Here is a 21,974-nt window from a genome sequence, read left to right as displayed (position 1 = left end):
GGGGGCCATGAGGGAGCCCCTCTCAGGCAGCCCCACCGCACACCATGCAATGAGGCGAGACCTGCGCCGCTGTTAGAGTCCTTCTTAGCTCAGAGCTGCCTCCAGCCGAAGCGTGGAGGCAGCTCTGAGGCCGCGCTGCCGTGTGGGGGCTCGGGCAGCGCGGAGCCGTTGGAGGAGCGTTGGCGGTGGGTGCCGTTCCCCCGCCCTCGCACTACACCTCCCGGCGTGCACCGCTGCAGCCGGCCCTGCCTGGGCTGGCGCGGGGGCCGCGCTGCCCCGCGGGAGTTGTAGGCCGGGAAACGATGGGAAAAGGGGTGAGGGGGGTACCCGGTTTCGGCCCGTGCACCGACCCGTCCCGCTGCCTGAGGGAAGGCTGCTGCCGTGGGGGAAGCGGGGCGGGCGCTCCTCGGGGATCGGCGACGCGTGTCAATCACCCCGCCAGGCGGCGCGCGCTGCCCGCCCCGGATGCTGAGCGGGTTGAGGGGGGTGTGGAGAGGAGAGGAGGGGGGACGCGGGCACGCGCCCGACGAGGCAAGGGGGGTAGTGGGGGGGGGGGGGGGGAGGGAGAGGAGCCGGGGGAGCGCGCGCTCGTATGTAAATGAGCGGGCGTGAGGTCAGAGGCAGATGGAAAAGGGAACAGACAGAATGGCCGCCGCCTCCCAGTGCCGGAGTCCCCGCTGCACGGCGGAGCGCAGGGGAGTCCGCCGAGAACTCGACTCCTGGCGGCACCGGCTCATGCACTGTGTGGGTAAGAGACGGGGGGAACGGCGGGGTACCACGGCCGCCGTGAGGGGACTGAGAGGAAGGGATAGCGAGATCCTTGAGGGGAGCGGGGCGGCAGGGAACGGGGGCTCAGGTGGGGAAAGGGGGAAGCGGGCGAGGCGCTTGGTGCCCAGGTCTCCCGGGTAGGCGGGGGGGGAAAGCAGAGACGGATGAGCGGCTCCCGAGGCTTTCTCGGAGGGTGGAAGCGGAGAGGGGGTCTGTGGGGAGAGCGATGATCCTAAGCCGCCTCCAGGCAGCTGAGGTGGGTTGTTACGCCTTCGGCTGGGGACGCTCAGTCCCTCCCTTCGCCGCCGACCGAGACCCTTTCTCGGTTCGGGTCCTTTTGTCTCTGCTTCCCGTCGTTCGCGCGGTGAGTGCCGGTGGCTGCCCCCCTCTTCTCCACCACCAGTGCCTGGGGGGCGGAGGGGGGGAGCCCGCCCGTGTGTGTGTGTATATGTGTATGTGTGTGCGCCTTTAAGAGGGAGCCGCTCCTGCACTGACGGTTGGGATTTGAAGTTTTCCCTCCCCCTGGAAGTTGTCATGGCGACGGCCGTTCTCCCCTCGCGCTCCCCCCCGCCCCCGGGGCTGCCCCGGTGGCTCTCGTGCCGCGAGGTCCCCCCGGCGTCACGTGACGGGGCGGGGCCAGGGGAGCGCGGGCCCTGGCGGCCGCCCCGGCCGGGGATAACGGCTCCCGGAGCGCGTGCCGCCGCGGCAGTGCCGCCTGCGGGCGGGGGGTGCCGGGCTCCGGGCGGTGGTTTCTGTGTGTTGGGGGGGGATCAGGGCGCGTCTACGCCAGGAGTCTCTTGTCTGTGTGGTTCCAACACACGCTGCCCTTCCTGGGGACGTGGATCAAACTGATCCCTGGTTTTCAAGTAGCGTGCGAGTGTCGGTGCTCAGCCACTCCGAGCGGAAGAAATGCGTCTAGATGTAACCGGGAGAGTACGCAGCAACTCATTCCAGTGTTTCTGCGTGTGCTTGAGGCGAGAGCAGGGAAAGAACTGAACGTCTAACAAGTAGGCACACTTACAATTGAAGGCGATTAGCCTTTTGTGTTTTATCTATTATCATGCACGCATGGTTTTCGTCCTTGCTGTGTTGTCCCAGTAACACTTTTAAGCACCTGTTACCACACCTGTGTATGTCTTATGATACCTGTGTATGTTTGCACTGCCCTTTTAAGCCTTCAAATTATATTGCTTAGGAAAGCAGTGTTCCTGTACTTCTGTTGCCTAATACATTATATAATGCTTCTTGTGGAAAGAAAGTAGTTTAGTTAGAATATGTAGGGAGAGCTAGTTTATCGGCATAGATGATGTGGTAAATTTAAATCTGATGAAGGGGTATCTCAATATTTAAGTGGCTGTTCCTCTGGTTACCTGTGAAACACCAGGTGCTAATGGTGGTTCAGTTTTAATTTTAAGCTAAAATCCTGGAAGTCTGTTTATCAATTGATGACTGAAGGGACTTTCAGGTGGTAATAGTGTGTTGCCATATGTGTTTGGGGAACACAGCTGTACAGCACAACCAGCGCTGACAGGGACTGTGAAGTGTAATGAAAGCTCCATAAGACAAACTGTCACCACAGGCTGGATCCTCTGCTGGGCAGGTCTGTTGTGTTTTGGGAACTTCTTCAAAGTTGTTTTTTGATTGCTCTTTCGCTTAGAGTTGCAAAGTGTAAAACCATAACATAATTACTTACTTTTTACACTGATGTCACTGTGGTATTGCTTCAGACTCAGTTTTCTCCTCCTCTTAATAAAAGCTGTGTAGAATATGATTCTTTTGTATGCTCAAAATGCAAAACTCAGTTAATAGAAAGGAGCCCTGAAATGATTAGCAAGTGCTCAGGAGGAAGGACCTTGGTTATGGTTTAATAGTTAGTCAAGAGATATCTGTTAAGAACTGTTAACTTGGCATGCCTGTTGAGCAGCCCTTATCTGAGAGAAAATGTAAATAAAGTGGCAAGAAAGTGAGTAGTCAGGATAATGGAGGTAGAGTACACTTAACAGGTTTGGACTGAGGGTTTTTTTCTTTACTGCTTTGAAATTCTATAGCATTGGCTTCTGTAATATAACTTCCTACATTATCTCAAATTAACTTCCAAAGTAGAAATGGTTCATTGTTCTCACTAAGCAAAGTATTCCTAAGGATTTGAAGAGTAACAAAGTTAGTATTAACTGGAAGGTCTGAAAAGTTGTTAGGTTGATGACTGAAATGGCAACATGGTGGAGGGAGAAGCGGTGAATAGGATGGATCTGTCATAACTTTATCTTTTTCCACCCCTCTCAAGAATCATACATTTGTAGCAAAGTGAGGAAGATGATGTGGTAAAGTAGTAGCCCCCCAGTTCTTGAGCTAGCTTATTGTCAATCCTCGACCAAGTGAAACACCACCACCAACAGAAAACTTTGATTCTACCCTTAGAGGTTTTATTTAATTAAAAAAAAAAATAAATTGGCAGTTAATGCAGTTCTGTGTACTATCATTTGTCAAACACTGTGCTCAGAAAGCAAAGCAGGAAAGTACAGACTTGTTGAACATGTCATACTGTTTCTGCTAAACCTTTTGGATGAACATTACTTTGATGTCTTGTATCATTCATTGATACTAAGTTTGATATTTGCCTTTCTGTAGTATAATCACTTGAGCACTTTAAAATCCTTTACCTGTACAGGATTCCTCATTCACTTACTTTGTAGAAGCAGTAAACCAAGTCAGAGATACTACTTCCAACATGGTGATTTTAGGGGATTGCTCATATCCACAACAGTGAAACAGAAATAATGCTCAGTTGCCTGCAGTGTACCGATTGCTGGGGGTCACTGATGGTTAGGGACCTCTGCTTGAAGGGCTTCATTGCCGAATTCTTTGTCAGAACCCAGTTACAGACTTAGGTATTTACATGGGCTTCAGAATCAAAAGCTTGGGTTTTGCCAGCCTATTATTTTAATTTGTGACCTGTGGAATATAATTTAAAGTCTCGGGCCAAAATGTTTGTGCCTTTAAAGAGTTAGAGAAGAAAAATAGCGATTTCATTGACATTACTGAGAATTATTTTATTTGGTATCTAGACATACTTGAAGGTACAAAAGACTTCACATTGTAAATTAATTGACTATATTCACTGAAATTCTAAGTAGGTGTTCAGTACAAAATGGCTGATCAGGTGGTAGTCTTTGTGTGGTTGTGTTAAGCACTAATGCTCCTAAGATTCCTAGACTTGTGCTTATGCATGTACCTAACTCTTGCATGACTTGATCAGGGTTCAGAATGAGATGATCTTGGCAGGTGCCTGAAGATCTTGATTCTGTTGATGTGCTTAAATCATACACAATATGTGATAACAAATATTGTTTATAGCAGTGCTCACTGGTATGTTTTGTCCTAGGTACAGTCTTTGTTATATAACAAAAAAAAAATATATCCTAATTCTAAGTTCTGTGTTTCTGGAGAAGTGACAAAGTTCAGAGTTGAAGTACCTAAATTAGCCAGCAACTGAGTTCCATGTTGGTTTAAATTGCAAGGGATTTTATATAGGTAAATATCAGAATGGTTAAAATTGTTTTTTGATGCTCTTTGATTAAAACTTTGTAATGTGAATTGAGTCGAGAGGCTTTGGTAGTATGGAACTATAAAAGTCTAGCTTCGTACCGTGGTCAGCATTAAGAAACAGGATTTATGCAGTTTTTCCAACCAGTCATTGATCCCACTGACTGATTTCATTTGAACTTTACAGATTGCATCTTGGCAAGTACATTGAGTCCCAATAACTTTATTGAATAGGCAGAGAGGAGGGACCTAGTAATTGCTGGGGTGCAAGAAAACGCTGAGGTGGTGCTTTGTACTTCCTTGTCACAGTATCCTATGTCTAAAGTTTGAATCAGTAACTTGAGGCTTTTTAATGGGAATTACCAGGTAACTCCAGTCATGGATGTTGAAATCTTGCTAGGGTCTTGCATTGTATTGTGAGAATATAAAAGCATCTGAATAATCTTGCATTGTGAAAATGAAAGTTTAGAATATTATCATGGCTACTTTAAAAGAAGATTATATATATGTCTGAGGGGAGGGGAAGGGTAGAAGTTTTATTCTTCCTCTCCTGCAGCTCAAGGACACACATTTGAAGGGAAATAGCCTTGGTATTGCTTTCTTATGAAAAATGAAACTTGATTGAAGTGAAAATCCATTTTTATATGCTTGTGAAATCTAGCATACAGTACTCCTTTACTCCGCTTATAATTTTTCAGACTTTTTTGCCTCTGAACTACAATACGCTGGTGCATCTAATTCTGTTTTGATGGATGTAGACTTTCAGTTATTTTTTTAAACTATTTGAACTTCTGCTCCAGCTTACTGTTTTTGAACAGGCTGCTTCTCAAGCGCACTTTTCAGGGGGAGGAATTCCTCCTTCAAATGAAAGATTTGTACCTGCTGCATTTGGTATTATCCCCACACTTGCAACACTCTTGCATCAAGTACTTTGTATCTTTATGCCCACAATACACAGAAGTGGTCTCACTTTCACTGTGGCTGTTAAGTACTTTGCCTCAGGTTAGTGCCACTTTTTTGTAATACTGTTGCAGCTGTAGGTGATTCTCCATAGCTGCCACAATAATAGTGACAGAACTAGTTACTTTACTATATAATATCTATAATGTTTTTTTCTATCTGTTAGTGATTGTTTTAGTGGCTTAATGCTCTATTACCTGTCAAGCCACCAACAGCTTGTATACAAGAATGATTTCAAAATGATACCCGCTTTTACCCCTTTGGCTTTCTTGGCACTCTAGCTTCTTTTAAACAGCAGACAAGTTTCCATCATCCAATATGATAGCCAGTAATACTGGTATAAGGTGTTTTTATGGATCTGTCATCCTTTGAGCTGTGATGGGCAGCTCACAGCCTGATTCCAGTGTAAAACAGATTGAGGAACTAATCTCAGTCCTCCTGTAATGGTTGGAGAAGAACATGAATTAAATCTAGGTCAGAATCACAGCACAGGTTCACAGGCAGTTTTGATGCAATGGGGAAAGATGGCATCATGTAAGGGGATAGCTCAAACTAGTACTACAGAAGCAGGTTTGCAAGTCAGCATTAGTGCTGAACACTTATTATGAAACCACAATCTAAGAATACACTGGAGTGCCATTTTGTATGTTCAAGTCTCACAGAACTATTACCAGAATGGAAAAATCACAGCCCTGACTCTGTGCTTCTGCTGCTCACATGCTTGCATCAGCACTGCTTGGACCCCTGTCTGATCTGCTGTAACTCTCTAGCTGGGCAACTCTGTTGAGAGGAGTTAGGAACTTAACAAAAACAAAAACAAAAAAACAAACCCCAAACCTGATGGCTGCTGGTGCTAGCACAAGGATGGGGTGGGACTGTGTGACCGAAGTAGGATGGATAGTAGCAGAAGGAAGCCATTGGATTGGTTTAGCTGCCTGTGTCACTGTCAATGCCAGGAGTGGAGCACAGCCCTAAATGTACCATCCCCATTTCCCCTGAACTGAGCAGGTTAACAGAAGAGGAAAAATGGTCAGTGTGTCATTGGAAGTTGCTGCAGTTGTAGGTATCGTGTTAACTCTTTAGATTGAAATAAGAGAAAACACATGGGGTTTGTTTTGCTTGTCTTGGACTATCTTTGTTTCAAATACGTAGTGTTAAATCAGCTTTTCTGTGTCCTCTTAACAATCCATTTCAACTCATCAGCTTTTCTCTCAGAAACAAATAATTGCCTACTGCTGTCATTATGTGTTTTTAAAGGGGTATCTTACATTTGACTCTGAAATTCTAATTTGTGAAAACAGTACAAAAAGAGTTAGAGTAAAAACACCAGAGGCTTAATTTAAAAGGCAGAGGGAGAAAGTTCCACATATCTAGTGGTAGATGCAGTACCAGTTCACTTATCTCTTGTGAACCTGCAATTGTGAGGTTGTATGGAGCACAGTTTTTGAAGACAAAACTGCCTGGTACACAAAAACTAATCCAGGGACTGTGCAGGATGCAAGCAATGCTTTGTTTGAATTCTTTCCACTCAGAAATGTGATTCAGGTCATGCAAGTAGATATACATATCTTCAGTAGTGTTGATTAAAACCTGTGATTTTGTTTTTGGTGCTCCTTATGTGTAGATACTGGTATGTGGAAGCAGGTCAATTTTTAAGTGTTCCAGGAACTACTGTAATCTTTGTCAATGTTTTTAGGCATAGCTTGAACTTTCTTATTGTATGTTCTTATATGGTAGCTGTTTACTTTTTATGTAGCTGATAGTGAGCTGAGAAATTCAAACTCTGATAATCTTTCTACATTGCAGGCTCTAAGAGTTTCCTAAACTGGAACTTGTGTAAGCCAAAACCCCAGAGTACAGATACTGTCACGGCAGCTCAGTCTCTGTTCTTCCTTTGAATTGCCATTCAGTAACTGTGTACTAATGTTTGAAGTTGGTAACTTTCAGGGTTTTCTTTTTGTTGATGCATTACACAATTTTATTTTTCTTTTTGGACTCACTGTACCTACATGATTTATGTCAACTGCTACGAGCATTCATTTATTAAACAATTCAGCGAGCTAGGCTGTAAAACTAATCTAGCTTTACACTAACCTAGAAAATGGCAGGGGAAACGTGGCAGGAGGAAGAATAAGAAAGAAAAGGTCAGATCTAGTTGAACTTGGATCAGTTTCCTAATCAGGTTTACTACATACCTGCTTTTTTTCTCCCTAGTCAACTATAAGTAGCTATACTGGAGAAAACAATTTCTGATTTTTAGTAACTGCCTATTTTGGCAACAGTGTTTGAGAGTTTGAAGTGAACTCGAAACTAAATTAGCTGAACAACATCCTAATCAACAAAATTGGTGACAAGAGCAAGAAGACAGTACCACTAACAATAATGTCCTTCTACTTGTTCTCCCTTTGTAGGGAAACCTCTGATGTGACAGTGAACTGCCCTTCTGTTATTCTCTGGGTTAGTTTTCTGTTGAGTCTCCTGAACTGTCGTGCTATGGTAATAAGTACTGGTAGTTGTGTAAGGAAAATAACAGGAATGTGTCATACTGATCAATTTATCAGAACAGTGTATGCTGTTCAAGAGCTGTATTCTGGCTGCTGGCAAGTAGCCAAGGCTTGTACTGCCTGTAGCTAAAGTGGGGGATAAAACAGTACCTCTTCCCCTTATCCACCCTCACCTTTTTTTGTTTTCAGCTGTATTATATGTATGCTTTAAATAGGTAGTTACAATGGATCCCTTCTTCTTGAATATGACTAGAGTTATCAGTGTTTCAAACAAGGTTGTTATTCTAACCATTAGAGCTCTGTATTTATGTAAAGTGTAGACGTCAGCCAGAGCTTTATACTTCACTAACTTAAAATTCTTCATTCCAGTTAGGACTACTGTCTTTTATGGTATTCTTGAACCTCGCTCTGTTCCATGTGCTTGGAGGGTACTTTGATAAGATAGGTTGGAACACTGACAGAGATTGGAATAAAACTGAATTTGTGTGATTCGTGTGTCTAGTATTGAACTTGCTAAAAACAGGATGGCATTATAAATTTATTTACCATACATAAAAAAAATAAACCTTATTTGAGGGTGTGAAGTTATTCTATTATATGTATTTCTCCCTTCTGCCCAGTCTAGTGCTTTATCCCTCCATCCAAAGGCAAAGAGAAGCCAGGAAGAAGCAGTGAAAGAGTAGGGAAGGGAAGGTGGATGGTAGCAGCTCATTTATTTAAGCCTGTACGGAGGGGGTAGCAGGGGTATTACAAAGGTATTATTCAGTCAGTTAGGGGACTGAATCTGCAGCAATGAGGTTGAATTCCCTTTTATGGGGTGTGGTGAGCAGCATGTGACCCTGCATACAGAAGACTCCTATATAAGATTTTCATCTTTCTTTTTGTTTCCACTTCTGGCACAGAGTTCCTGTGTAGTATCTTGAAAGCTGGATTAACCGCTTTCTAGATTAACATCTTATCATTGACAAAATTTTTCTGGACTCTCAGCTGCTGCTTCTAATGGTGTTTGCTTCTCAACATCCCTCTGGGCTTGCATCTCCATATCAGCATGTGTTGTATTATAGCAGTGAGAGTTGAGTAAATGTCACTAGAGATGATTTTTTTTTTTCCTAAGTCACTGAATTTCTGACCTCTTTATGTTCCTCAGCTTTCAGTTTCTGTATAACTTTGTAGGATCCTGCTTTCCAGTTATGAGACATCCTAGCTTTTGTGGCACCTGGGGATTGATTACTCTTGTTTAAAGAGCTGTTGTGGAAAAATTTGTCATTTCGCAATACGTTTTATTCTAAAATGGTACTGCTGCTTTTAAAAATGCTTAATTTTCACTTTATAAATAATTATCATCCTTCATTCCTATCATTCTTCAAATCATCTTAATTAAAGGCTAGTTAAAAAACTTACAGATGAATAGTAGTTCTCACAGTCAGAATTCCACTGCTTTATAAACTAGCTTTAGTGCATTTCTAGTCTGCTGAGCCACTAATAGGTCAGAGGGCAGTGTAATTAAGCTAGGGTTGAATATGCTGTTGCTTTTACAGCTACTGTCAAAAACCTTTGTGCATCATATTTAAAAAAGTTCTTTTCATCCTAAAAGCACTAAAGTGTTTTTTTTTGTAATGCCAGGTTAAATACTAGTGGTGCAAAACTGCTTGACACCTTTTGACAGTGAACTAATATTGCTGTTGCATATGATGTAGATTATAGAAGACTGCTTTAAAGGACTCCAGCTTGTGATTGCAGCTGTCTGTTTGGCTCAGAACAGAGAGTGTGCCACTGCAAGCCCCAGTTAAATGTGAAGCTCTGACTTTACCTAAGTGTAGGTATTAAGCCTCCTAATGTAAATATGGGGGAGGATTATCAAATGGCACATGCTTTGTGACTTGTACAGATGTAGGTCATTCTGGTGTTAGCCATCTGATGAAGGGGAAGAAAAAAAAGGATCTTCTTAGGATCCACTACTGCCTTAGACTGCCCTGTGCAATGGCTTTAGTGCTAAGCATGCCAAACTCTGTCTCAAAAGTTTGTTGTGCTACCAGCTGAATAATGCAATGACTCTGGACTTACCTGGTTCAAGCTCCTTCAATTTTCTTGTTTTTCCTGGACCACCCTATCTCTTCATCCTTCAGCTTTCATAATCGGTCATTTTCTGTCTTTGACTTCTTAAAACCACTCATTTGTCTTTGCTTCCAAACCTTTCCTTTTATGTACTGCTAGTGACATTAAAACCATTTTAACGACTTTGTGTCTCCACAAATTGTTTTATCTCAGCTTTCGATTTTCGTATATGTCTTGACATGTGTATGGAGTTTCTTCAGGTGACTTGCATCACACCAGCAGCATGCTTACCAAGGCAAATTACACTTTTCATGTTTTGGTTTGGGAGACTAGGCAATTTCTTCCTCCATGTGTCTAATCCCATCTGTTTGTTTCTTTATATACTGCTGCCAGATATCCCATGTCATGGTGCTTGAGGAAAGGGGGTATATGCTTCTTCCTACCACCTCATTTAGGAAATGTCAGTCTTTGTCAATTAAGGCAAGAAGACTACTACCTTGCTATCATACTTTCACATACTAAGCAGTAGTTGTTTGAAAGGACTTGATTGTTTTGGGGGGGTGTTTTTTTTATTTTTTTTTTAATTGATCTTGAAGTCATTCTCACTAGAAATTAGGACACTTCTAGCCTCAATTTATCCCCAGTTTTTATACATTGTGTCAGTGCTGTTACTCAGTGGTTTTCCTTAAGTTTTTCCTTTGTATTTTTTCCCTTCTGTATTTCTTCCTATTCAAGTATCATAGTAAAAACTGAGCAGATAATGAGCACTTATGAATCAAAAGTCATGGTAGTGGATTTGAATTTTAAGCAAGTAATTTCCAGACAAGTGTCAAAAATGTAGCTACAAATGTACCAGCTAGTGCAAACTGCTAATAGTGGATATTGTCCAAAATTTACTGCTGCACTGTGGTACAATCCCAGTTGCAGTGAGAGGCTATAATAAGCTCTCTGTTCCTTTCATCTGTTTGAGTATTTTCATTTCCCCCCATACCATTTGAATGGGTTCTACAGAGTCATGCTAAACAGTAGTTCAAATGAGGTATAGTCTGGACCATGTTGAATGAGTATCATAATAATCTGTCTCTGCATTGTCAGATAAAACAGCTCTACTAGATCAGAGCAAGTCTGTGTAGCCTAAGATCTATTGTCTGCAGCCACTTGTGGATTGCTAGGGAAAAAAATATTAATACCTAATAATATTTCTGAAATATCTTTCAGCCTTCCATGACACTTGTCTTGATCCTTGGGAGAAAAAACAGGTATTTTGGGTTTTATAAGTGATATACTAGATTATTCTGGCATAAGTTATTGTTAATTTTGTATGGGTATGTGCTTTCAAAGCCACATGAAACTTCAGTAGGTAACTGCTGTCCCTGGTTATATTGTTACGTGATTCTTCCGTTTGTTCTAAAACAAGAAGTAGAAACACTGTATGAAACAATTACTTTAAAAAGCCAAGGTGTTGAAAAGACCTATCTTTCCTTGGCCATCTCCTCCATCCCTCAAACTGAAGAGTTCTTAGCTGTTCCTTGCAGAAAAGCTGTTCATTAAACCTGATCATTTTCCCCTCCTTTCTTGTGTTTTCTTAGTTCTCTCTTCTGGAGATGGGGAAACTAGAGTTATGTGTATTCAGGATAACATCAGTGTGAATTTATGTGGTGACAAACTAGGAAGCAATGCAGAAGCTCTTCCTTTAAGAAGTCAAATCATTTGACATGCTCTTTATGGAACTGATATTTCAAGTACTGTATATTTGAACCCCAGATAAAACTAAAGTGATAAATCAGTCTGGAGCCTATTACTGTGTGCATAATATGACATTTTACTTTCTCCACTATTTAGCCTAATATGTACTTGCTTTTGGTAATTGTCTTTAAATATACCACCTCAGTACCTCAGTATTTTGAAGTTTCCTTGGTGTTCTCTTGCTTTTCTTTGCTGCTAATACTAGACTTTACTAGGCAGTGCATTGTCACTTTTTCAGATCACCTGTTTTGGGTGGAAGAGTAACACTCATTTGTGGTGTTCTGCTGTGAAAATTAACCATTTACTTCTGTCTTTCAACCAGTTACTTATCTGTGCACAGAATTTACCTCTGTGGCTTGGGAAGTTTTTAAAGCTTTTGGGCATGGATGTCAATAGATGTCTTTCAGAAATCTTGATTTAATCTTAGCGTCCCATGTCTACCTGTCTGCTGACATCTTCAGATAGCTCAATTATGTTTGAAGTATGACTTCACAGAAGTTGTATTGGGTCTTCAGTAATACATTGTAATTCTTTATGCATTTGGTAATCCTGTTCCTTGGATTTTATTTGCCCATTTATGAACATTTGACTTGCTGTTTTATGAAATGGCCTCAAGTTGCTCTAGGGGAGACTTAGATAACATTTTTCACTGAAAGGGTTATCAAGTGTTGGACCAGGCTGCTCAGTGAAGTGGTCGAGTAACCATCCTTGGAGGTACATAAGAGTATAGACATGGTGCTTAAGGACATGGGTTAGTGGTGGACTTCACAGTGTTAGAATTACAGTTGGACTTGATCTGTGAAGTTCTTTTCCAGCCTAAAAGATACTATGACTCTATGGATGCCTTTGGTATATATTCTAAGCAGGTGTCTGTCTGGTAGGGGTACACAGGCTGGGAAAAGGCATGCACAGTTGCTGATAGTTTTTTGTTGATTGATGTTAAGTTTTGCCCCTTTCCTTTCCTCTAGTGTTGAGGTAATCATTTGCTGATTTCTTCATTATAAATACTTGTTCAGGTGTATCACCTTTAAGATCAGTTCAGTTTTTCTTGTTGCTGTTACTTTCTTTTTTGTTCCTGTCAACAAGAGGCTGTTATTACAAGAAGCATGTTTTATTTACTCTTTAGACAAACTGATCATAGTATGACTGAGTCAGTTAGCTTCTCTGAAGAGCAGGAGAGGTCACTCCTTCCCTGGCATCAGCTGAACTACCTTGGCAGAGGAATGGTCCCAGAGACCTTTGTATATGTAGCGGGCTATCCTGGCAACGGGCTGGCAGCTTGCAGGTTAAGCTGGAATTGAGTTAAATGGGGAGAGGGGAGAAAAGGGAATGAGGGAAAGAAGGGTTAGCTGCTCAGCCTGAGGAGTTGACAGTAAGACTTGTATAGATCAAGCTGTACAGAACTCACAGATAGTATTTAGCTGACTAAAACAAACCTTGTAAGTGATACTAGACAATGGCTGTTGGGGAAATATTGGTTTATAAACTCACTTTTACCATCTTAACTATTTACTTTGGAATTCTGCCACCTGTTGTGTGTTCCACTTTGTTGTGGTGTCTGGCTTTTGAGGTCAGAGATCTGGTCATGTTTAGAGAGTCTTGCCAAAAGCTTCGGCAGGTTTTGTGTTAAAGATCTCCTGACTGGGGAGACGCACGTTTTTCTGTTGATGCCTAAATCTGAGGAATTGTTTTCCATCAGGAATTGAGATCCTTTGGTCAAAGTAATTTCGACTGTGCAGCACATAGTGGGTTCTTTACTTCTTGCTGTGTGTACATTCCTATGTGTCATATAATCGGATGTGAAATGAAATGTTATGTGTTTATGTTTGAAGCCTACATCATTATGTGTTGATGTAGTCAGAACTTCAGATATACTTGTATGCTTCTTTTGATTGTTGGTAAAATCAGGAAAAATCCAGGTAAGACTCCTGAGGAAATGGTCTAATAACCCTTGTTCACAACTACCTCTCATTCTCTAAAATTACCTGAAAGGAGTCAGTCTCTTCTCCTAAGTAACAAGCAATAGGACAAGAGGTAACAGCCTCAAGCTGTGCCAGGGGAGGTTTAGATTGGCTATTAGGAAAAATTTCTTCACTGAGAGGGTGATCAGGCATTGAACAGGCTGCCCAGGGAAGTGGTGGAGTAGCCATCCCTGAAAGTGTTCAGAACCTGTGTAGATGAGGCCCTTAATGACATGGTGTGGTGGTGGACTTGAAAGTCCTGGGGTGATGGTTGGGCTTGATAATCATAAAGGTCTTTTCCAGCCTAGTTGTTTCTAAGATTCTCCAGGCTGGAACATCTCATTCAGCATTGCTTGTTGTCTTCCTCCTTTTTTCGTCAGTTCCTTGCCTGTTACACTTGCATTGTGCAAATTCCACTCAGACTTGACAAAGTTTTGTTTCAAGATGCCAGTTCATGCATCCGTACTAACCTTTAACTGATGTATATGCCTTAGGCAGTTGGTAAGTCTGCTGTACCAGTGTCCAAAAGCATGCACTCCTTGTCCATGTCATCACATACTCTCAGTGGTCTAATGTGTAGCTGAGAAATGTGAAGTGTTGCTTGGATTTTAGCCTTTCCCTTTTTCCTAAGGTACCTTACTGTATTTCATTTTAATCCCTTGCTGCTTTTGAACAGCAACAACTCTCCTTGCCTCCTTGATACTGGCCTTCTGTGTTGGAATACCAAATGCTAGTCCTTGGAGAGAGTTCCTTCAGGAAGGCCACCTGACTGGCTAGGATATATTGGAAAGTAGTTTTATTTCCTGTCTGCACCCTTGCCTAAGTCTACTGACTGCTGAACAAATGTGTTCTGCCCAGAGGAAATGGGTTTTAATAAGAAATGCTCTGTGTAGGTGTTTTCTTAAAGCTAGGTGGTCTTGACAAAACATGACTGTTTCAATGGTGACTTTAAAGAATAGTTGTACAATGGTCCATGAAGTGTTTTTTCTGGCTTATGCTGAAGCCTTTACTTCAGGTTGTCACATGTAACATTTTGAGGGCTCGTACTTGGTATGACTTGAAGTAATTTCTGTCACTGCCATTGCCTGAGGAGATCTTGGCATCTTTTCAGAATCTCTCTTCTGAGGAATCAAATAAATTTGAGGAAACTGATATTAACAGAGCATCTTAAAGGCAGTAAAGTGAGTGCTCGTTTTCTCGAGGCCTTATTAATTTCCTAGGTAGGAACGACGGGTTGCACAGCTTCTGGTCATCTGGTTGCCTCATTCAAAACTCAGAATGATCACAACACAAAAGCATCGAAAACTCAGAATAGCCATAGCTGCCTTGTCTGCAGTTGTCTGCAAGAGTAGCCACTTGGTAGTGATTGATGTATTTTAAGAGCTGTTAACTGTTCTATGTTCTGCGTGGTGCTTCTCCACCTGCCCTTTAACAACCAGCTGACCTGATTATGTGGCATGCAGAACAGTTACCAATTGGATACTTGACAGCTTTGTCAGTTGTGCATTTTGCATTGGTTGTGCTCTGGCATTTTCTCCTCCTTCATTCTCAACTTTGCAGGTTAGTAATAAAGGCTGTTTCGCTCTTTGTGTGGGATATGAGTGACCTTGACCTATGAGACTGATTAAGAAGCTGGATAGCAGATAAGTAACTTCATGTGAAGTTTTCCAGAAATCTGGAACAGAGATTTATCTGATTCCTGCAGGAGTTTCCCTCTTGCTGGAAATGCAGACTGTAATCACACCTTTCTTTTAGGAAATCCTATTTCTGTATTCTTGACCTTGCTGTTCAGTTGGCAGTTGGCTTCCCTAAGTGGTTGCTCTTGTCTTTCTTAATTGTTTCATTCAGTAGGGAAAAGTACCCTACTTACAAATAACTCAAAGTACTAAAGTTTCCTGTTTTGCCTTGCTTTGAGTCTTCTGTGGGGGAGCAATAGGATATGGCTGTCTTGGGTCAAAGAAACTCACTAAATTGTGAATGGAATAGTGAAATCTGGTACAGATTTCTATTCATTTTAAATTCGTGGCCCTTCTGAAAGGGGAGGAGGGAAAAGAACAATTAGGAGCTGTTTTGCTTAAAGTTTCTGATTCAAATGCCCTTTTTTGTTTGTTTTTAGCTGCTTAAACTTAATACAGAACTTGTGATGAGTTTTTGTTTGTTTTAAGGAGCAAAGTAGGGACATAAGTTTATTCATTTTTTGCACAGCATAAACGAAGTGGTATATCTTCTCATTATTTTTAAAGCAGACTTAACAAATTTAGAACTAACAATGAATGTCTGTCTGGAAATAATCTTCTGCTAAAGAGGAGCCAGTGCTGGAATACAGAAGGAACAGAGTGTTTCTAAGACAGGATAGCCTACTATTTAAGTGCATCCGCCTTGTGTAAGACCTCTTGTCTGTTCTCTACATGATTTAAACTATTTGGAATCTTGCCACTAGGCACTTGAAAAACATATCTGGTTTTCCTTTGTGGTGTTCCACCCGCTGTTCCCCAGGTCAGGTTGGACAGTTGTTAGTAATGTGAATTTTAGAGAATGTAATCAGAAATTAATTATGGAATTGTTACAAAATTGATTATTGCCCAGTAAATTCTCAGAGCTGGTGTATGGTTTCATTTGAGTATCATATGGGTTCTGTTCCACAGCAGATGAGATTCTGAGTCCCACACTTTGAATCTTACAGTTTCATGCTTTGTCTTCTGCCTTTTAATGATCAGGAGGAAGTTTATCAGAAGTTGTGCAGATGTGTGTAATTGATTTTAAAAATGCCACCCAAACACAGCTGCTTAAGCTTTGAATTGTGTCAAATGCTAAACGCAAAACCAATAAATTGACATTTTTCTGTTCTCTTATATCTGACGTCTTTTATCCTATAAGAGTATCTAATGTGAAGCTAAAATCTGTATTTAAAGTCTCCATTTCTGTATTTCTGCTTTTTAATCTCCAGTGGGAAAGAAAAGAATTCAGCCCACTTAATCAAACGTTAAATCGAACTTGTGTGTATTTTTTTGGTACACCATGCAAGCACAACACAAGCATGCTGAGAAGATGTAGGTTACAGGTTGGCTATCCCTGACATGTACGTTGAGATAGGATACCTGCTTTTGAACAATGTCACCTTTTATGAACTGAGCATGCCCATCACAGGGGGGGTTGGAACTAGATGATCTTAAGGTCCCTTCCAGCCCAAACCATTCTATGATTCTGTGTTTAAGAACTCATTTGAATCATGGTTTAGCTGAATTTAGAGTTCTTCCAATCTAACCGGAGTATCTGAGGCACTTGCAGTTTTAACCTTGGATTCCAGAAAATCCTCTTGGAGAAAGGAAGCTTGGTTAACTTTTTTTAATTTCAAGTGAAGTTTTTACATGGATAAGAGTGTCCAATTCTTGTTGACCTAATTGAAATGTTGCCAGCTCTAAGTTTTGTCTGATTTCCCAAGCCAAATTTTGGCAGGATACAAAAATAATGGCTGGCTGGTTTTGTTGTGTTTTCTTGGGGGGGGGGGGGGTTTATTTATTAAAGTTACTCATAAAAATAAACTGTAAGTTAGAGGTGAAAATACATGGCATAGGTATTATAAAATGCACCAAAGAAAGTAAGCTTATAGCAAACTTACTTTAGCTACTAGTTTAAAGGAACGTTGCACTAATTTCTTGGTAAAGTTGTGGTATGGCTGGGATTATTAAAAATGTATTTTAATAAACTGCTTTCAGCATTTGTGTTAACATGTTTGGAAATACATACTTTGAAGAATGCAGAACTGAGATTTACAGACTTGATAGTTCACTTACTGTGTTATAATTTGGCATCTAGATACAAGATGCCTTTCGTGCTGTAGCTTCAGCAGATGTCTCAATAGATTTCAGGGAACCACTGTGTTGGTGCAGAGTAATTGCAGGATTTCAGTCAAATTCAAATGTTGGTTTTGTTTTTTTAATAATAGAGACCAACAAATAGATTCTGAATATGAGAAGTTGGATTTACTGGGAGACGAGAATGACTTCTCTTGTTCATTTCAAAACAGTCTGCAGTTTGTGGGGAATAGACTGGTGGTTTGATGCAGAAATGACAATTAAAAAGAAGCCTCCTGAAAAGTCTCATGAAACTCTTGAATCTTTTAGGAAATTCACCTTAAACATATTGTCGGGCATCAGTTTCATGGAATGCCCTTGAAGGCTCACAATTCCATTAGCTTGCACTAGACCCATGGTGTAGTATGGTATCCTAAGCTTCAGTTTTTCAAAAGTCCATCAGGCTAGGAATGTTTTGAATTAAATACTTTTTTGGCTCAATGAACTTGTATTTTTTGAATAAGTGTATTTTTTTTTCTAACGGCTTTCAACTGGCTCTCCTTTTTAGCAAAAAGTTTCATGTTCTCTGATTCTGATAATCCAGGAAGTGTGCCAGACCTATTTATTCATTAGTTGACTTCTAGACTTTCTTGAGAGGCTGGTTAGATGTGTGATACTGTGTAATTGTAAAACAGTGTTGTGACCTATTAATTGTCACAGATTCACTGTGAACTTCACTTTTCCATGGTGATTTAGTGAACATCTGACTAGGCCTTCATGTAGAAAAGAAGCTTTTGTCTGGCAGTCCTTAATGTTTTAGATAAAATAGGTAGACTTTTCAGACTACTTGTGTACCTTAAAATGTGGTTAAGAAACAAGAACCTGCTTCAGGCACGTGATCTTCTGAAAGTGATAGTTGTTTCTATGTTTTATTCTTCTCATGTTGTAAAATGGTTAAATTGGTACCAATGAGGAAGTCACAAGCATTTTTCCAAGCTAGATGTTATCTTCTTTTACAGTTGCCTATTCCCTCTGGATTTTGTTCTGTAAGGATACAAAGTCTAAACTGGTCCAAATTATCTCCAGTACTGTTCTGAGTAATTGTTGCCATCTAGATAACTTTGATGTAGTGTCTAGGGAAAAGAAAGGCAGTAGGATAATTTTCAGTGAAGAACACTGATATTCACACCAATTCCATATCTAAATACCTGTGAGTGACAGCTGGGATTACATCACTGTTCAAAGAAAGAAGAATTTTTAAAGAGAACAGAAATTAAGTTCTAGTAGCTGTCACTTAGAAGCAATTTTATGTCCCCTTATCCACAGAGCAGTGCAGTCACTTCTGAAGTGTTTTCCTTATGCCTTTTAAATTATAAATAACACACAAATCTCAATATCTTGCTACTGTATCAGAAATTAAATCTAACTTTAATTTTGGCAGCCTCTGGAAGCTACAGTAAAAGCTGTCATGCGGCCTTTCCTATTTACAGGTTTGCAAGGGCATGTTCTTACTGGCCTGGAAGCATCTCCAAGCTCCAAACTTCTTTTCTGTGGAACCTTATTTTTCTTGATGTGATATATAAGTACCTGAAAAATGGACCCAAACACCAGTGTTGCTGCTAACCTCAGTCTTTTAATATTTTTTCTCTGTCGGCTGCCACCATTTCTTTAAAATAGTTGAACAATTAGGGGGGAGGCAAGAGGTTTCCTCTTTTTGTTTTTCCTCAGAGATATGGCCAGTGTTGGCCTTCCTAGTGCTGGAATGTTACTCCCTCTTGTATTCTGGTTGATGCTTGTAACTGCTTTATGTTATAGCCAGTTCTTTTGATGTATATATTCTTTTTGGAAACAGTATTTCATCACTGTCTACATCCCCTTAAGAAAGCACAGCATAGAGAGTTGAAAGGATTTTTACCCTAAATGAAAAGCAGCCACTTAGAAGGGAAGCTGTTCTGTAGTCTCATTTTGGTTTTTGGTCACCCTGTCTTTTCTCTGTGGCAGCAGCAGTGTCCTCAACTGCATTAATTCCTGAAGTTAAGATTTGCAGAGGAAGACAAGTATCATTTTAGCTATGGTTCAGAATTTGTATTGGAGTCTAAATAAAGGATTTCCTCCCTTTCACATTGGAATCTCTGGTATGTTGGCTCCTGTTTGCTCAGGATTCTGAATCAATATGGTAAAGAAAATGAGTGTATGAAGGTAAATGTTTAGAACTTCCTATTAAAAAAAATACATTTTTATGTATGTGTGTGTTATAAGCATGAAGTGGATTCAAGCTAGACAAGCTCCCTCGCTATGCCAGACCTATGTAACATTTGTCCTAAATCATGTCTCAAGAATTTTTCTGCAAGAAAAATGGGTTGGTTTTAAGTGAGAATCTGGCCCGCATTTTATTAACTAATGAGTTTTACTGACTAGATGTTCTGTAACCTCATTGCAAACAGGAAAAAGATAGTAATTGAATAAAGATATATTATTTTGTTTGTTTCTGTTATGCAAGGGGTGTCTGATGCAATTATGAAAGGGATAACTTGTAAGAAAGGTGAATGACTTCTTTGCCTTTTTAAGTAACCCAGAACAAAATACTGCTCTTGCACCTGTATTACTTTCAAGTAAACAGTGAAGCACAGTTGAGAGAGCTTGAAGAGAACCACAAGTTATTTTTTCAGAGAAACTGAAAGACTTGGTACTCTGTCTGCCTGGCTTATTTGTTTAAACAAACAACAAAAAAAAAGCGGTTCTAATGTTTGACAACACTAATGAAGCCGATTTCTGTCTGTGGTATAATAGTTTAAATCCAAGGTAGCTTAGTAATGCTAACCGCAAAATTTCCTTCAGATATACTCCTGTACTGAGCCAAACTGAATAATGCAGTCATGCAACTGTATAAAATGGGGAAAGTAGAACTGAAGTTTGTCATTTATATATAATACTTGCTTGATTTACATGTAGTTTTCAGAAAGGATCACTCTTTAGTTGAGTGAAAGCAGACAAAATGCCAAGGGGAGGGGAAAAAAATCTTTTATGTCATTGATGTTGTGTGGGAGAACCAAGCTTAATGGTTTTCACTGCTTGTTTATTTTCACATATGAAGGGAAATTTTCATTTCTCGTGTAATGTCAGTGAGTTTTAGCTCAGAAATGTGCGTTTGTGGGTTGTACCTTGCCATGAAGTTACTGCTACTTAAATGAAAGGGTATGGGGCAAAGGAGGCTATTAGCCTATCGGTTATGGTAATAAACTGGTGTGTGCAGGATCTGTCTTTTGGTCGTTACTGGTCCATAATTTTTTTCCAGTGTGATTTTTAGTTTCTTAGACTCATACAATTTATGTAATAGTCCTCATAGATTAAGAAATACCATCTCAATATATGGGTCGTTTAACTTCAGAATGGGAACAGAATTTATATGAAAATTAGATAACGGTGTTCCTGTGGTCAAAGGAACACTAACCTCTATTACAGAACACCAAAAATAAAAGAAGGAAGCTTCATTTTAATGCTGTGTCTGGTGATACTGTGCCCAATCTTATTAAATATAATCCTATTCTTTGGATTTTCCTAATTACATTTTAAAGACCTTTTGCTCAACTTTACAGTCCTCTAAGAACTGAAATCAACAATTCTCAACCTATTTTCACGTTAGTTCTGATTTGAAAAGCAGCATTAATGGGCTAAATTCCACACTGCTTAGAATGAGCAATTTTTTTTTTTTCTACTTTAACTTTTCATTCCATTTACTCTGCTCAGAATATTGAATAAACTCAAAAAACAAGGAGGAGGCATGAACCTTCCATGCATGTTACTTAACAGTACATTTTTCTCAAATTGAGGGGGTTGTGGGGAGGATGCCGATTTTTCCTTAGAAGTTAAATAACAAGTGTTTTGGACTTCAGTAAAACAACTTGAGCTACCATAATTCAGACATGGTTCTTGGTATAGTAAACCACAACATGTGGGGTGATATAAGTTCCCGTGTAGCTAATTTTTTAGGTGCACAGAAGTTGTGAAGATCCAACCTGATTCTGCTAACTTTGTTAGGTGGGTTAACGGGGATCTTGAGGGTCTGTAAAACTCACATCTTTTTTTCCTGCAATACCTCCAGAGGCTGTAGTGCTTTAAGCTGGAAGTCTTATTTCATTGTAGTAAAAATATGCACATATACCCCATCCTTCAAAGCAGTGTGCAACAGACTCTTACCCTATGCTTAACTGAGGATATGCTGAAGAAGAAGAGAAAAAGCAGAACTTGATTTGCATGCACAGAGTATTTTCCAAATTCCTTACCATAAACCAGTGTGATCTGTTCTAATGGGTAATCTTCCAGCATTAAGATGAAAAACAGAGCAGTAAATTTGAATCAGATGGACAGTATTGTAAAGCATCTCTCTCTTCCATGTGAGTTTTGCCTATCTATGTAAGAAACAATTATGCACCATTTCTGGTAGGCATACAGCGATATGAATAAACCAGTCTCTATGGCTTGGAATAATATCAAACAAAAAATTAATTTGGAAATATTTTCACTGAAAGCTTTTTATCAGTTCATCTGCTCATACTTTCCTAAACTGGAAAAAGCTGCAGCAGGTCAGGGGAAGTGACTGCAAGTGTAAGTAAAGGGTTTTTCTAGGTGTCTTACTGTGAGGT

At 40.5% G+C, this 21,974-nt stretch overlaps 1 protein-coding gene across 11 annotated transcripts in view; it reads left to right on the top strand.

Moving 5' to 3' along the window:
- Positions 1-471: 471 nt before the first annotated feature.
- LCORL (ligand dependent nuclear receptor corepressor like) overlaps positions 472-21,974 on the top strand; it is an 84,116-nt gene continuing 62,613 nt past the window's right edge. Inside the window, exons 1-2 of one of the 11 annotated variants that reach the window (XM_057426818.1) lie at positions 649-748; positions 4,499-4,677. Coding sequence is in view for 10 of the 11 variants with exons in the window: in XM_057426815.1 (XP_057282798.1) it covers positions 625-748 (124 nt within the window). In the remaining variant the exon portion in view is untranslated. Of the gene's footprint in view, positions 749-4,498; positions 4,678-19,264; positions 19,467-21,974 lie in introns of those variants that run through there. The other 10 variants (XM_057426815.1, XM_057426824.1, XM_057426827.1 and 7 more) reach the window with 10 other exon arrangements.

The sequence above is a fragment of the Pezoporus wallicus genome, unplaced genomic scaffold (genome assembly GCF_028554395.1).
Source record: "Pezoporus wallicus isolate ANWC-B61680 ecotype Strahan unplaced genomic scaffold, APGP_CSIRO_Pwel_v1 scaffold_13239, whole genome shotgun sequence".
NCBI lineage: Eukaryota > Metazoa > Chordata > Aves > Psittaciformes > Psittacidae > Pezoporus > Pezoporus wallicus.
This window is presented reverse-complemented; position numbering and strand designations above follow the sequence as displayed.